At 38.5% G+C, this 18,187-nt stretch overlaps 1 protein-coding gene across 1 annotated transcript in view; it reads left to right on the top strand.

The window, feature by feature from the left end:
- TRHDE (thyrotropin-releasing hormone degrading enzyme) overlaps window positions 1-18,187 on the top strand; it is a 223,010-nt gene that overhangs the window by 109,338 nt on the left and 95,485 nt on the right. The window contains exon 5 of the mRNA XM_009327544.1: window positions 1,555-1,692. Coding sequence (XP_009325819.1) covers window positions 1,555-1,692 — 138 coding nt within the window. The remainder of the gene's footprint in view (window positions 1-1,554; window positions 1,693-18,187) is intronic.

Below are 18,187 nucleotides of genomic sequence, written 5' to 3'. Positions count from 1 at the left end.
GGCAGTTACTAACTGTATATGCCTGAGAAAATTTGGAAATGAACAATAATATGAACAAGACATTACTTTTCCCTTCACAAACCTTACCTCATGCAGCCAGCTGAGAACACTAAGAGTGTGTTGGGTAATTGGCTTTCCTGCATCCCGTGTTTTTAATTGCCTGAATATACAATCAGCTCAAGGTACATTTCTTGTGCTCTAATGAATTTCAACATAAAGGTTTATTTCCAGATGGATCAGCACTTGAAATGCTTTTTGGCTGTCTTATAAATTAACACATTGATAACAAAACCTTGCCACCCAAGAAATTAAACATAGAATTTATTATGTAATTGTGTGGTTATTTTATATGTGGACATCAAGGTGGCTTTTGAAAAAAATGCAGCATTCCCTAGAGTTTCTTTATATTATGGCACTAGGTTGACATTAATTCAGGAACTGTTGTAATTTAGATAAAGTTTGAGATATGTCATTTCAGGGTGAAAAAAAAGCTTATTTAAACCTTCCATAATTTTTAATTAACCCTTTGCATTTATTTGTGACTTGAAAAAACAAGTAAATGAAGCTCTTCCTTCCTGACACAGTCTTTTGGATTAGAGACATCTATATGAATGCAATATGGGGAGTTTTTAAGGCATGTCACTTCTCAGCTGAAGAAGTCCCATCTAGTTGCACTGTAAAAGTGAGTGCAGCACAGTTCATAGAGTATACATGAACACTTAATTAATGTTGCTGCCAGAGTAAATATGCAGCAGTTTTGACATACGTCTGCAATCCATATTTATAGAAGGTATAGAAACAAATTAGTATGTTGGATGTTGTTTGGGTTTGCACCTGTCTCTGATACAGCTGTGACGTTGACTGTCATTTAACTTCTACATGCACCTATTGTCCCACTCATAAAGAGAGATAATAATGGTTTCCTTCAGATGGAAGTTACAAAGTTTGTAGAGCATGCAAGCTCTTGAGGAGAAAGGATTTCTATACCGGAATTATGAAAGACAAGGCAGGCATCTGCTGTGACACTGCTGTGGGTTCTGTTCATTGTCCTGTCCCACATCGACCTCCTGTGTGAACTTGGAACTAACAGCCAGGTGACTTAAACTTCACTAAATAAAGCAGTAATAATTGGATTTACCCACCTCTGTCAAAAGTTTTCATACCTGCCTATGCAATGAGCTCGACGACTTGTAGCATCCATATATTTTTGTGATTGAAGACTACGCCATTTCGCCTCTCTCCCCACCCCTCGTAACTGTGAATGAATAGTCATAATCAGAATTGCAGTCTGCACCTACAGATACATTTTGATTCATTTAATAGTCCTTAATTTAATTTCAGCCAAGTTTCATTGCAGCAAAAGATCTCAAGTCAGCGTCTACTCCATATACCTGTTCAAGATTGTAGGAGGTCATGGTGGCTTACATTCAAACCAGAAGGTCTGATTTTAGTCAACTGTCATATTAGTCAACTGCCTCTGATAACTGTGCATCATTTCTGTATTGTTGTAAATGTGTATTTGTCTGTGATACTACCGCGTATGCTGTATTTCAGGAAAAGCAGAGATTTCTGACAGATGTCCTACATGAAGTGATGTTGCTGGATGGTTTGGCCAGTTCACATCCAGTATCCCAGGAGGTGCAGCAAGCCACAGACATTGACAGGGTGTTTGACTGGATTGCCTATAAAAAGGTGAGACTAATTAAACCTATCTATCTCTATATATAGATATGTCAGTAGCTATTAGAAGATCATGTTCCGTCTGTAAAATAAATACTTGTAAAAATACATACACTACAGTGGCTACTAGTTGGGAAACTTTAATTTGTGTGGAATGTATTTGGAATATACTACAGTGATTTTAACCAATTACATTCAACACATCCAGTGCTATTAAGTGTTATAAATAAACGTGGGAGGCTGTCAGAATTCAGCAAGAAGATTTGGGGTTTTTTTATTACTATTTATTTTGTGGCAGTGTCTGAATTGTGTTAGATGCTTTAAAAAGCAGAAGGATATGTAGTCCTTGTCCTATTGAAACTTTCTAGAAAACTTGTCAAGTGCTATAGTTAAATGTAAAGTTTTTTCTGTTTTTTCTATGCATGAGAATTTTTCTGTCAACTAGTGAAAACTCTGAAGTCATTGCTGAACAGTGGGAGTGGAGGAACTGCCTTCTGGGGTGGTGAAGGAATATGTATTAAATTCAGGCAATTTCAAATTGTATTTCAGTGAATAGAAAGCCTTTTGGCCAGCTTTGGGACTGAACAGCTTCTGTGCAGGAGTGAGAGGGCTGCACACTTCCACCTTCTCCATTGTATGACTGGGCTTGCTGTTAGCATATGTCCCAAAAGGTGGTGGTTTCCATCATACCACATGATTATTCTCTGCTACATGCTATGATATGTAATACTGTGCCTTAATATCATGACCAAATGTGCTTGATGTGTGATGCAGAGGCTGCTGCCTGCAGCCTTCCGCTATGAAGGTTGTACTGGAGCTCTCTGCTGATGATTCGGTTACAAGAGTCTTTTGACTATCACCTTTGCATTTGATAATCTTTTCTTCTGCATCATTAGCTGCCTAACACCAGACTGTAAGAAGACAGCAGCAGCATAGCACTGACTTGTCTACTGAGCCTCCAGTTTATCCAGTGCTCATTCTGGGCTAAAAAAGCGGTATATCCTCTCTTACAGTCATCAGTTACTCCCAGTCAGCAATAACTTCAACTTGATCCTCTTCCATGAAAGGATCCTGTGCCTTTAGGGATGGGCAAATGAGAGTGTGTGTGTATATGTCCGTGTAATAGGTATAGGATGTAATATGAAAACACAAAATACTTAGGAAAATGTTTTAAAATGCTGGAGTTGCTCAAGAACCCAAGTAACATTTTCAAAAATCCCTTAACTGGCTTTGAAAACATTACTCTTGGTCAATTAAGCTATAATAGCCAGCAGCTTTTAGCATAGTGAAGTCTTCTCATTGTTTAAATGTTTCAGTCATATGTTTGCTGGTGATAGCTGAACCTTGGTAGGTTCAGAGGCTTATCTCACATTAGTATCTTAATATTTCAAGCTAATTATTTTTTTGTAATTAATGTTATAATAGTAATATCACACAGTAAATTGTAATACTTGACACTTATCTTTTCATCTTATGAACACTTTGCAAACATTAAGTAATTTTCATTTACATTGAAATGACAAATAGGACAGTAGGACACATCTGTATACTGTTAGCTATTTTATGCAGGCTCATAGGATCACCGTTTTCTGTGCAGATCAGAGTACAACCTTTACCTTGTATCTGTCCATCTAAAGGTTCCTTTTTCAGTGTAACAGTGACCATGCCCAGTGGATATGGCAGTGTCTCCACTCAGCTTCTCTGATGGCCAACTCTCCCGAACCCTGGGTGATACAGAATGTGTTCATAGCAGGGCCTGATCCTGTAAATTTTGAACCCGGTTACCACATCTAGCAAACCACCTTGAGGAATGGCAATGGAAGAATTTACTTACACATCTTCGTAGATGAGGAGATTAAAAGAGCCACTCTTTCACCCATGAAGTCTTTGTTTTCCTGTCTGATAATTTGTCTGCTATTCTCTGTAACCATTCATCCTTTTGTTTTAGCTACAAACAATATATAATAGGAAGAAACTTTCCCGACTAGCTTCGTAGCTGCTCTTTTCACTGTTTCTGTAGCTTTCTCCAAACACCTGACACTGTTTCCTTCTGAGGATAAATTAGAGCAAATTTAACAGGTGTGGATCTTAAATTCTTTCATTCCTATGTAACCTTGTATGCATGCATGCATAGCTTGCACTTAAAATCAACTAGGCAAACAAGCTCTTTTATTAGCTAGCTAGAACATTTGTCTATCCTTCTAGCTTTCTAGTGTCTGCCAATATAAATACTGTGATGAATGGTATGTCAATAAAATCCAAACTGTAAAGTTATACTGAAGGCTTTTACCTGGTCAGGCGCGTGCTCAGATATTTTCAGGTGCCTCAAAGCCCTCCTTACACAACGAGCCCTGCTGGAGGGATGTTGCTGGTGTTTCTGGGATGGCTTTTTGGTTGTTTGCTGACAATTTTTTAAAATTGCTGCCAAGTATTAAGTTCTCGGAATTTTTTTCTGTTGACTGTAGTAAACTTTGGATCAGGAACATTAGTGAGGACTTTTCTACTGTCTTAAACAAAATGTTCATTTTTAAACAGTCTAGCACTTGTGCAGTATTTACATTTTAATATGGGTTTTTTCTCATTCTCTTTTAATTTTTTTTTAAATGTCCACCTTGTGCTCCGTGGGACCTTGGATTGTCCATGTGATCTCTTTTCTCTCTTCACGATTTTCTGCATGATATTGAAATGATGAAACTTTTTCCCATCTAATTTTTGTTCAGTGAAACGAGTCATAGGATGTCATTGTCATTTGATTGTCTTTACTGTCATCAATATGCCATAAATCAGTTAGACACCATTTAAGTGCCCGTCTTTGCATGACACTCAGCTGTCATTTTAAAGACATGCCTTTTTCTCTTTCTATACACTTCAGAGATGACCACTGAAACTGTGCTATTTAAATGCCTCAGAGGTGAATATATTCTTCATTTCCACTTTTTTGACCTCGTTGATTGCACATGTTAAGAAGTCTCATGACATAAACCCCTGAAGAATGGTATTCAGGTAATCCCACAAGCATAGTGAAACAGACACTACAGCCCTGCAGCACACAATGTTTTTTCACTTAAGCTGTTGAGGGTAATGTTTGCCTCTTTCAAAAGCATCATACTAGTCATTCTTCAGATAGGAGCGTGTTATCCTCCACTAGGGCCACAAATATGTAGAGAAAAATGAGAAGTCGTGATAGTTCATTAATAAACAGTACTGGTAGATGATTCAAGGCTCTCAAGTTACATCAGAGCGTGGATGTGTCTTCCTAGTGCAGCTGGAAGCGAGATAGTGTCCTCCCACGATGATGGGAAAAGTGGTTATATCCCAAGTGCAGTAGGAAATATAGCCTGTTGAACACAAGAGTGGATCTGAGAATTGTTAAATCAAAGCAAAAAGCGTGACAGCCTTTCCACACCAGAAATAAGCAGGAATCAGAGCCCTGGAGAGCTGCACCAACAGAGGAGGAGAGAGTGCAGCAAGAATAACACTAGGAGCAACAATCAGCAAGGAACAACCGGCTGTAATAAAATGGAGAAACAAGACAGCTGCATCTCAAAGGGAGCAGCCAGACCCAGAACAGTGTGAAGGAGAGAAATCCCAGACAGAACTAAAGGAGTCGTAGCCTTAGATGAGCAGTCACAGCCAGATAAGAGAAGGGATGAAGGGGCACCAAGGACGCTGTAGAGAGCCAGATAATATCTGAAGTCGTTTCTGTCAGCCTGCTGCATGCTTTGAAGTGTACTGGTTGAAGATTCTGGCAGCAATCAGAGCAGGCACAACCAGTATAGAGTGTAACTATAAAAGTACCCCCAGTAGAATATGTCTTGGCAAGTGACAAACAATAATCAAAACAAGGAAGAGGATGACTGGAATAGGGAAGAATATTCCTTTTTTTCCCTCCCTGTAAGCAAAATTAACCTCAGCAGTGAGATTAGTTACTGGCCCTGGCTTTGTAGTGCAAACAATTCATTATTTCCTAAACCTTTTCCTTCTTAACTCTGTGCCACTTCTTTAAAAATGCTTTTACCTGCTTTCTGTGTCTGAGTGATGGAAGGATGATATATTTCTAATAGTAATAAAGGGGGACCATGCTCCCTGCCTCCCCTCAAAGGCAATGTTCTGCTTTAGGAAATCTGTTCGGTTAAAAATCTGCACAAACAAAAATGCTCAGCTTCCCTGTATGTTGCAATAACAGTTCTGGCAAAGGAGAATTTAAGAAATTGAAAGCAGTGGCTTGCTCACCCTTTTGAGTGTAATCCTCTTTGAAACTTTACAGCATAACATGTTCTGCAAGAATGTGGAAGAAAAGGAAGGCTAACTGCAGTCACTGGAAAGGCTCTCTAAAAACTTCGTGCTTTTTACTTCCGTTCCTCAGGCACTGGGAAGGATATTGGCAGTGTAATAACGAAATAAAACAAAAAAACCCCCACCAAAGCATCTATTCTGCCCAGTAAAATCAGGATTAGTATCAATGAAATCCACTCACTTCATGAGTACAATGAAATTGTGACAATATGCATCCATGAAATGATCACAGAAAAGTGAGAGCAGCTCATTAACAGTGAAAGAAATACTTATAAATAGTAAAATATAATAAAACAGGTTTTATTTTTAAATATTCACGTAACTAAATCAGTAACATAAGATGGCATCCAGCTAGTTAAAAGTCTTACGATACAATCCAGGTGGCTTTGCAACCCATTCCCTTACCACAGTGTAAAGGGAGAGCTTTTTGTTCTCCCTGACTAATTTAGCCGTGATGTCATCTGTGAATGCCATTAAGTCCTGGGTGCGCATTTGCGTGATGCTGGTTTCTGTTCCATGACTTGTGAGCGCAGCAGGTCAGTGCCCAGATTACAGAAGGCGCTTTCAGGAGCCATTTGTTTGTAATGCATCGTAACAGAAGAAGTATCTTGTAATGAAAATAATTTCTTTCTGTTTAGATAAAAAGGTTGTAGGTCATTACTGCTTCCAATACGACAGCCATTGAAACTCAGAGTTGGTGAAACCTTTGGGTTCAAGTTCAGAGCCGTCCCCAGGGTGCCTGACTTCACGTATGCAGGCTGTCCCACTCCAGCCGATGGGTGCTAGTGCGTAAAACTAGGCAGGTGCTTCAAGATACTTAAAATACCTGTCTTAAATAGGGCATTTGAGCACCTTCCTGACTCAAAACAAACTGTCACTAACCTTTTACACCATTCAGTGTATACCAAGATAGTATTTTCTGAAGAAGAAACACGGAAACCACTGTGTGGTATATAAACAGCTACACACCTACAATGCTTCAGGAGCGTTACGTCCCCCATGCTGGGGAGAACTCTATATGGGTTTGATTGGAAATAATAAAAATGGAGCACAAATGTTACTAAAAGCATTTTCTTTTAACGAAGAGCTCGTTAGACTAGATTGCTCAGTCAAAGTAGAGAAATTGGGAAGACGCAACCTGTTGTGGTACAAGACTGTCTTCTGCCTGTTCCCTGTCAAAAGGCAGCAGCAAACAGCAGCTCCCAAGGGCTGGAGGAGGTGATCAAAGCAGAAATGGCAGTGGTGGCTCACCACACTGTGCCCTGCCATCATTTCTTATACTTCTTTCCCCAACAGGGAGTAGAAGGAAAAGAACTGTGCATCCATGCCTCAGATGTTTTCCATGGCTTAAAATAAAGCGTTGATAAAGGTGGGTGTACATGGAGGTACCAGCCTATGCACCAGAGTTCCTGAAAGGCACTTGACTTTTCTGCTTTTTCGGCTTTACTTTGTAATGGTCATTTTCAGCAAAGGGCAAAGCAGAAAGTACCTTTGTAAGCCTTTACAGATAGCTTCGTTTTTTTCCCTGAAGGGGTCCAGAAACAACGATGTCCAAGTAAAGGCAAGGGATTCTGCTGACACACATCCTAGTACAGATCAGTAAAACAAGAGCAACAATTACAGGCGTTAAAGTAACTTGGAACAAATTGTAAGAATTAGAAATAGAAAATAAACTAGAGGTAATGAAATGGAGTAAAAGGAAAAAAAGACATAAAAATATGATCAATATTTTGATCACAATATGATCCTGCAGGACCTCTATTCAGGAGGGAACTCTGGAACAACCTCTGCCACACTGTTTTGTTGTTGTTGTTGTTTTCTAAAGGTATGTTTATGTACTGGATAATTTCTGAAGCTTAAAAGAGGTATTAAAAGAGAGAAAGTAGAATGGCATGTTTAATTATAGTTAGTTGCAAATCAGTCTTAGGCGAATGGATTGAGATTCTTATGTGGTATTTAGTGAATTAAAAAAAAAAAGGAATATTAATTTTCATGCTTCATGGAAACAAACCTGGTCAAACAGACCTGATTTCAATATTTGATGAGATTAAACGTGTGGTTGGTAAAGATAAATTGTGTTGAGACATAGACTTTTAGAATCTTTGTTTTATTATTGCATAATACTCTAGTTAAGAAAAAACAGTGCTATACCGTATCACTACAGAACACATTGGCTGGATTAATAGATAGCTATCACATCATACTCATCCCCAAGGTAGTCATCAATGGAGAATCATCACAAATTCTGAGTTTTATTTCACTTAATTTGCTTTTGGATTCTCTGTGGAGCTGGTTGGTTAAGTGGTGACGCATTGCCTCTTTGAAGTGAAGTAACTGTGACCGTGTAAGCACTTCTGTAAGCACTTCTGTAAGCATTCATCATAAAAGGGAAAATCTTTGTCTGTTACTCCTAATGGAAAACATGGATTTGTGGAGCCAGTTTTCTTATTACAAGAGATTGTTAATACAGTGGATTTTAAGATGCACTAGTTTATTTGCTACTTACTTAACTTCTGATGATGGCCCATCTATGTGAATAATGTCATCAACCTCTTGTGTTTGTCCATCCTTGAAGATTTCCTCATACAAGCAGTTAATGAAAAAGTATAACACGTTTTTGTCCTTGTCAGTGGTGTCAGAACATATAAGAGAGATTTTGGTGGTGAGGCTAAATAAAACTCCTGTTGTAAATGGAGTCCCGATAGCATTTTGTCTAGGTGACGGATACGTTTTATTATTCAAGGAAAATGATGTGACAATATCCACCTGAAGAACATGATTAGTTATGGTCATTTACCCCTGAATTTTGTTCTTTGTGTCATGTTCCTAAAATTTGCAACAGAATTTATGTCTAAGACAAACATTTCACCAAAGCTCATCTTACCATCTGACCATTTTGGTATTATCCAGCTCTAGAACAGCTGTGTTTGTCAGGATAGAAAATGATTATGATTTCCCAGTGAAAAGCTCTCCTTGAATATAATGTTGCTTTTTCAGTGATGTTTTGGCATCAGATAAATGGCCTTACAATCTATAGAAACAACGTAAGATGCCTTTATGCATCTTTGATGATTTAGCACAATACTTTACAGGTTTATAGGTATATTTGCTGATTTTAAAAATAGTGACTCAACCACACCGTAAGTAAAGTTTTAAAAATAGTGTAAGTTTTATTTGTTTATTAAAGTATATTCTGGTTTTATTGCTGAGTATCAACAACACGTTAACTTGTGGATGTACACTGCTTGTTAAGGAAATACCAACTGGAAATTATGTATTACTTTAAAAAGTAAAGAAGATAAATTAGATGACTGATATTTTTTTCTAGTCTCTACTGTTAAAATCAAGTAGGGATCGTTTTTTTGGGCTCCTTTTAATGAATGTAGTCCCTTTTAATAATATGTTAGCAAGTGCATGGAAACCAGTCACACCCAAATTCAGCCAAGTACATAGTTACTTGCTTAATTTTATATGTGTAATCTGTGGAATTTAAGTGGGGTTGCTTACATGTTTAAGGTACTTCAGCGTGTCACTAAATGATGGCCCAGACTAAGAACTTCAGGATTAGACTCATACTGTCACATTTTGTACTAGTATGCTGCATAGTCTGCATATACCTATTTCCTCCTTACTTCTTTTATGGCTTTTACATGGGTTTTCCGAAGGGAAAGCCTCTAGGAATTCGTTTGATCATTTTACATTTCTGCCACAGGGAGGAAATCACAGGCACATGTTTACTGATTTAAACAAATACATTCTGTTATCTTAATCAAATAAGGAAGCATTCACACTCATCAAATTCACATGCATTAAGCTTCATTTTTCTTGTAGTATTTGGAGGTGCTGTTGGAGAATACAGAAAATAGGCAAGCTGGTGTGATACAGTTCTCAGTTTCTGAAAATGAAAGAGGGATTTAGTGCTGGTGACTCATGATACAGTCTAATTAATTCCCTGAAAATAATTTCTCAGTGAGTACTTCTGCAGTTCCCAGAGATGAGATATTTTGGATAGAGACAGCTGAAGAATTCCAGAGAAGGCTTTGCAATTATCTCTGCTTTTACAGCTTGATAGAAGGACTTTAGCAGAGGTCTCTCAGGAGCCTGCCACAGTACCGTGTTGTGAGTGATGGCACAAACAGGACACACTTGTTCCACAGCTGTCGGGGTAAGGCCATATACCATGAAAGACGGTTCAGATTACAAAGGTAGGAAAGTAAAATACATTTCAGCCTGACCTTCTGAGTGGGAGCTGAAGAACGGTTGGGCTTCTCCTCTTGGGGAAAAAGGAAAAAAGCGAGAGTGTATGGTCAGTATGTTTGCTTAAGGAAGCACAGTCTAAATGCAACACCTGGATTTGAAAGTGGTTACCCAGTTCTCTTACAGGAGAACTAAGGGATGTCCGTTGATTTGCTTAAGGTCACACCGGTTGCTCAACAGACATTACAGACAGACTTCTCCCATCTCTTGGTCCTCTTCTTCAAGGTGCTGAGGGTGACAATTCAGTTAATTCAGTGCACTACGTGTAGTGTGGCACAACAACTCAGTTGACCAAGTTTTTGAATAATTCATTTACACACATATACACTATTCTGTATCTGCATTTGCGCAAATTCTGCAGATGTGACTTAGTCAAAACATATTTTTTGTGTTACATTTCTCCAGGATTTGACAGATTTCATTTTGTTTTTTAATTTTATGTAAGAGTTCTTTTTTAAATGTCACATTTTTGCTACATATTTGATGTACATTGTTCTTTCACTTTAATTCATGCTGTGTTTTTCCCAAAAAGCTAAATTTCATGGGGCATCCAGCTGTGGTTGCTTAGTACCAACAAAGAATGATTGTTTTGGAAAACGTGACTTGGATATTACTTGTTGGCTAGTGTTCACATTACAAAAATAATGTGCAAATGTGCATTCTTTGTGTGAGTGCTTGGTAACATGCTCTTCTAATATTTGAAATGAACTTAGAATCACAGAATTATCTAAGATTTTGAGAAATAAAGACTAATGTATGAATTCAGGAACTTGGAACTGAAATGAAATTATACTAATTTACTTAAGAACCCATTTGATTGTGGATACCCTTAGGCTGCTATGTGACAGAGTACTGTAAAAATATGTTCAACAATTTAAAAAAACCCAACCCAATCCGTATGCTGCTTTTATTAAATTTGCAGTTCTAAAAAATCTCTTTCTTCAGCACATTTCATGAAGAAAAGATACATTTCAACCATTGTTCAAAACATATTAACCAAAACTTGAAAGTTTCTGTGTGATCTTAAGTGATTCTGCTAAGGTAGTTCATGCCCGACTTGAGTGTATACAGCAGGTATGGCTCTGGGTTACTGGTGAGGGGCCACGTCATGGCCAAAGGGTAAAAGGGGGACTCAGATTTTTAAGAATATAGCAGAGAAGTGCAATGACTTATTTGCATTGGACTTCCCTGCTGAAGAATGGGTTGATTCCCACGCTCAGTTTATTTTTTGTAATGGATAGGTTGCGGGAACTATCAATTTGAGGTAGGTATATGGGAAATACTAACTAAAAGAGTGGAGTTAGTTGTTAGGAAGTCTGCAGAGCTGGGTGGCACCCACCTGCATGTTCTGAAGGTAACCAGATGTGGAGCTGCAGAACTTCTGGCAATGGGACATAGACTGTCCTTACAAACGGCCACTGTGCCCGAGAATTGCTGGGGTAATGTACAGAAAGGGCTCCAGAGCAAGTCCTGGGAGCTATAGGCTGATGAGTTTGACTTCCTTCTCTGGCAAGGTGGGGACTCTATAGGATATAAAGAGTAAGATAACTGAGCACATGGATAAATATGTTGGTCTTGCCTGGACATAACTGCTGCAAAGGGAGATTCTGTCTCACTAACCAGCTGGAGTTCTTGGGGGGAGTCAGTAGACACTGGATTTAAAAAAAGTCTTCGATAAGGCACCTCACCTATAGCTCAGGGTATATAGTTTAAGAAGGGAACTAATTAATGTGTGTGTAATGTGACCGATTCATTAAAAAAAAGAATACTAGTATGTATCAGGTATATATTAGTAGCCATCAAACTTTGTATATTGATTCTCATCTTGAATTAGGAGCTCTTTATGAAAGAATGGTACCTTTGTGAGTGCCTGTATGTGGTCTAAGCCTTGTTTTAATCAATGAAGATGAAGGTGATTATAAGAAGTTATTATTGATAATAATATCTCTAAAAATAATATTAATAAAATCTAGTGTAATCGAGGTAGAGGGTAGAGTAACTCGCATTTCCCTTAGCTAGAGAGAAAGTACTCCTGATCTTGAATTGCAGGGATACCAGCATACAGAAAAATAACTGTAGGCCTCCTATCTGTGTCCCATTGTATTTGAAAAATAAGTGGTGCTATTACATATTAATCAAGACTGATTTTGAACTGACTACTGCACAATAGAAGAACGTTAGTAAGTCACCTGTATTCAATGTTGGTTTGGGTTTTTTTTTAAATGAGAGAAGAAAAAGGAAAATGGATGGGTAGAGGTTTTGTGGAAAATTGATGTATTATTTTTTTATTTTTTTTTAGAAATTCAGTTATGTGATTTTCGTTGGTAGTCCAGTGCTCCTCTCCTCAGCACCTCACTCCCTGCTTACACCTTGGATACCATGGTGGTGTTTTTCATACCAGGATACTTCCTGATTTTAGCTTTTTTGTCACAAAAGGGGTTGTTCTGAACTAAATCAAAATAAACAGCTTTCATTCCTAAACAAGGATGGCAAGGTGGACATTCAGTGAAGAAGAGATATATTGAGGTCTGTGTAATTATTATTACTGATATTTGGCATTACGTGAGATGAATGGATAGGTGAGCCTACAAGATGCTGTCTCAGACTTCACAGGCTCAGGGAGGTGTTTTTGCACTGTTTACGCTTTCACATTTTCTCAGGTTGCTCCGTAAGTTGCAGGATAAAATATCTTCAGAGGGATTCATGTAATCTCACTTGGGATGTTCACTGCGTAGGCTCCTGCAGTTGACTAGTCCTCTAACCTCCCTGTATCATCAGTGAAGATAAACAGGCACTTTTAGGGTGAAATTAATCTGTCCTATTTTAGATGCATGTCTTTGGATGAGATGAATCAGGATGAGCTGAAGTGCTTGCTTCTCTCTCCATTGCCTTTAAAAGGGAGTCAGGCAGCTGGCTCAGCTGTGTACAACTGAGTAAGCATCAGATAGCTGCAATGTAGGCATCTGCATTCAGTCAGATGAATCTCAATCCTACGGTTAAAACAAAAACAACAAAACACACAAAAGCAGAACGAAAAAGAAGAAAGAAGTTGATGTTCCAGGAAAAAATGCCAAGTTTTGGTAAGAAGGAGGACAGAAGAGCTATGCTTTTTCTGGGTCAGCCTTTTATGCTCTCTTTGCCTTCCCCAATCCAATCTATTTACAAAACGATAGATTATTTCACCCTGACAAGAGTCAGCTGTAGTTCATGGTTTGTGTTTTGTGTTGGTGACATTTTTCTCTCATGAGTACTTTTTAGAATACCAACATAGTTTTTGGTCCTTAAAGGAATAATGCAGAATGAGTTTACAGCTCGTTTGTATCTCTTCACACATGGCCCCTTGCCCTTGCCTCCTAGCTTCTGCATAATCCTGTGTGCTGGTTTACTGATTTTTACATCGTTCCCTTCGCTGCAATTGCTTCACCAGTTCATTATTTTAAGTGCTTTTCTTTGCTGTCTGCTCAGTACAGAACATCCACCTTCAGCTAGCAAGCACACTGCCCTCTCTTCAGGGCCCTCTCTCGAATACCTACCTTTGCTGGTTTTCTTATATGAAAGTATGACAATGTAGAATAAACTGAGATATCACATATGTTACATGACTGTATATATAGAAAAGGATGGTGTCACACCAGTTTTATAGCTCCACAATGCAGAAATTCTTGGGAACTACTTACTAGTACAGAACTTTTGTAACAGAGTGGGGAATCAGTCTCCGTATGATCTTTTTGGACAATGCAGTTGAATTCATTTCACCTCCCTTTAGATGTCTGCAGTGCAGATACATATGAGCTAGTCACCCAAGGCTACTTTTGGAGTGAATTATAAGAGATGGGTGCTTTTAGGGTACAATTCTCCCAATCTGTTTGGAGATCTAATTTAAGATGAGATAAAGTGCACCCAGAAGTGACTGGCGCTGTCCATTGACTGTAAAGGAAGTCTAAACAACTAAAGCAATTGTAGGCACAAATGCTACAGATACTTGCATTTGGTCAGATGTGTCCCCTCCCGTGTGGCTGTATAACAGTACTGTGTTGTATGCAGTAGTCATTTTTTTGTTGGTTCATACATAAGACTTATTTTTTTTTCCTGTTAAAGAAAATTCCATTTGGTACTTTCTTTTGTATAAGAAATGATTACAGGATGCAAGTTGCAAGTGAAACAGTCAGTTTAAGAAATCAGATATAATAAAATTAGATCATTCAATAAGTCAGAGAATTAAATTAACTTACAGTAATTGTGACCTGTAGTGATGCCACAGGATCAAAAAATGTAGGAGTGAGTCTTTAAAAATTAGTTTCATTTAATCTGAGATCAAGGTTGCAATCATGTTATTTTATGTTGGCATGGAGAGAATCAGACAATGCCTTAGCTGTGACTCCGCATTTTGTAGATTTCAAAGACAAGTTCAGCTCACATACAAAGGAATTTTACTCCTAATTTTAATTATGGATGATCTTTACCACGGTGTGAGTGTGCAAACCGGTTTCTTCAGGGAAAGAAAGAGCATAAACTTACAGCACTTCAACCAGTGTTGGATAATTGCGCGTGAGCATGCTTTTTCCCAGGAGCACTTCGCACAAACGGACTGCGTGTGCAGTTAGTTTCCATGGAGTAGCTGACATGTTCTACCTTCCTTTCCTAGAGCAGTGCTGAGGCTGAGGAAGCTTCGACTTTGTCATAGGTTATATAAGGAGCGTGCTGGGTGGTCTTCGGCAAATGATTTCACTAAGTTGTGCCTCAGTTTCCCTTTAATTTGCAGGATATTGATATCAATATCTTAGGAAGCACTCATGAGATCTGCTAATGAACAAGTGCTTCACCAGAGCCAAGTAGTGCCATTAATCATTGACTGAACATCCAGTGTATTTGTCTGAATAGACTTTTATTAAGACGGGGTACAATGGCTTAAGGTGAGTCAGATTTTACACTGACAGGAACGTAGGTACGTTTTTTGAATAGGAAAGAATTGCTTTCCACTAGACCTGTTAAACCAATGTGTTTTACCTCTTGACAAGGTACTGAGTCATCCACGGCCTGGAGGAAAGCACTTAAATCATCAATAAATGGCCATTCTGCCCTGTAAGAGAGCCAGGTTCACTTCTCAAGACTCCATACGTCATTCCTCGGTTGGACAAATGTTGGCAGAGCAGAAGTGGCCCTGAAAGTGAAGTGGGGAGCAGATAGGTTGCATGTCAGGGCGTTCAGGGAACGATGCTGACTGGTTCCAAAGAGCATCGTCTGCAGCAGGACAGTTTTGTTGTGATTTAGGATTTTTCTGTAGGTTTAGGTCTAGGTCAGAGAAGCCTTCAGAAGGTATGGAAGTGTAGGTCCTCTGAAATCCATCTAGTTCACTGCTTGCTAGGCAGATAGGCAGTGAAAATGCTAGCACATTGGGCCATTCAGAAGATCCCAAGGCCGTGTGTTCCATTGCTTCTGTAATTGAACTTACTGCACATACCTTCTTTATCTCCCAGGACTCTCTGGTGTTAGGGTCATCCTCCAAGCTCCTCTTTTCAGTAAGCCCCTCTTCCTTATGCCAGTTACTCTGCATCTCTCTTGCTTTTTAATCCTTCTCCCTGCAAAACCATTTCTCTTCATCTCCAGTGAGAGTACCAGTGTTTGCTGCCTTTCCCTTTCCTTCCCAGAGCTGGGAATGTCTTGATTGCTTCTGCTCTTCTTACGAACGTATCGCTGTTCTCTGTTCTGTCTGCTTCCGAAGTGCAAGAAAGGTTGAAATAAGTTGTTTCCTCCCTTTTCTTCCTCCCATTTCTTTTCCCTCCACACCAAGGGCTGCATTTGCTCCCGTTTCTCCTCCCTTCTCCCCAAGGCAGTTTTTTCCCCTCGAGGTTCTCTGGTTTTCTGTTTTCCACTTTTTCTTCAGAATCCCTTTCCTTTCCTTCTCTCTCCTATACTATCCTTCAGGAAAAAAGTCATGAAGGCGTTTGCCTTCCCTGTGTGGGGAAGGTGGCAGAGCTGGAACAAGCATATTGTTGTTCTGGAAGCTGTAAGTAGGACTTCTGGATTTCCTGAAGGTAAATAATTGATAGAAAGTACTTCTAAAGTAGCTGTGAAAACGGATGGATCCTGAGAGAGTAGTCCTGCCTTTGTGCCTTGGATCTCCTATTCAGTCTTTAGTTGCTTTTTTATTTTGTTTGGTGGGTAAGGGCCATCCATAGTTCCATCCAATGTGGCTAAATGTTACCTGTGAGAGGAATTTTATAATTTTTTTTTTTACGTGTGTCTGACAGTTTGTGGTCTCTGGATTAAAAAAGACTCTGTGGGCAAGATCATATGAAGGTATTTGCTTGCTTACCTCTCACAGAAATCAGCAGAGTTAAGGTGCCTATGTAAATATGCCCGTTGCTACTATGTGAAATTGAAACTGTGAGAAAGAAACAAGGGGACCCTGGAATACTAACAAGTGAGTAGGAAAAGGAATGTGTGATGAGCGGAAGAATGTCTTTGTCGTTAAGGATTTGGACCGATCTCTTTTATATATTTTTGGTTCTGCTACAGATGCTTTGGGTTGCCTTGCCCAAGTTACTTATCGTATAAATAAGATTTATCTATTTCTTAGATCTTTTTAATCTCCTGTTTATCTGCTTAGACAGATTTGTCTGCTATTTATCTGCTTAAACATCTCTGAGAACTTTACTCATTCTGTTCCTCTGGTAAACTAAGGGTAATAATGCTTCCTGATCTATGGTCTTGTCTGTTCAGGTAATAATCTGTTTTAATAGGGATTCTTTTCTATGCCACTGTGTGTTCCAGACATGATTGGTCTCCCAGTAAGATTAGGTACCGCCATAAAAACGTAGCACAGAGTTAATAATGCAAACACCATCTTTTGGTTTATCCACTGTTCAATTCTTATAAGCAATTACAAACATCTCCCGAATTAAGTTTTTCTTTTTTTTTTTTCCAGTTACTTTAGTAACTATATATTATTTGTTGTTGCTGCCTATTTGAAGAACTTGTTGTGTTTCTTAAGATTTACTAATAATTTACTAATCTTCTTGATTTATGTCACTATTTCAAATGTTGGTTATTATAGATAATTCCTTCAGTACTTCAAAAATAGGCACTATACAAAAAAATGAGTGGAACGTGTTAAACAGTCTAAAAATTGGACAGCTGTTGAATTCCAGAACTATTTTGAACTTTAACCTAGCAGGAAAAGACGTAAAACCTTGTTTTGAAAGCTGAAGTGAGAGAAATTCAAATTAGTAAAAAGATGCACATTTTCACTGTGAAAGTAAATATTAGTTGTGACAAGTTATGTAGTACTGTGAAACATTTTCCTTTTCTTGAATCTTCCTAAAATAGATGCTATTATGTAAAGAGAAGCAGTAGGGCTTTTGCCTAATACACTGTTTGACCTCTATTAATGCAGGAAGTCAGATTGCATTGTTGTAATAGTACTTTTGGCTTTAGAGCCTGTGAATTTTTGAATCTGTGAAATGTTTCTTTTTTTTTTATTTTCTAATTGAGCGTTAGCCTAATTCCTGAACCTACATCTATAGCTGAGGTGGTTGAGTTCTAGCATCATGTTTTTTTATGGCCTTTGATTCACTGACTTTAAATCAAAAGTGTCCTCCCTCTCGTGCAGTGATCAGTACTAAGTATAACATTTGATTAATGGGATTGGAGGGCTGGTTGTCTTGAAATTGGATTGCAAAGTGGGATATTATAGCTAAATCATCAAATCAGATCTGCAAAGATATTTCTGCTTGACATAGAGCACTTGTGCAAGGGGAAAATACACAGCAATTGTGGTTCTAAGAGGGAGTGAGAAAACACAAAAGGGATGCCTTAAAGAAAGCTACTCTGGCAAGTATCTATCTGTTTCTTGGTGTGAGTACTGAGAATTAGAATCACCTGTGAAACAAAAGAAATTTTTTAGATCTCTCTTCTTTGCCTGAAGGGGCAAAGGAATAAGAACTGGTATAAG

This window comes from Pygoscelis adeliae, unplaced genomic scaffold, assembly GCF_000699105.1.
Source record: "Pygoscelis adeliae isolate BGI_AS28 unplaced genomic scaffold, ASM69910v1 Scaffold113, whole genome shotgun sequence".
Classification (NCBI taxonomy): Eukaryota; Metazoa; Chordata; class Aves; order Sphenisciformes; family Spheniscidae; genus Pygoscelis; species Pygoscelis adeliae.
The sequence above is the reverse complement of the archived record's forward strand: the minus strand, read 5'-3'. Positions and strand labels throughout refer to the sequence as shown.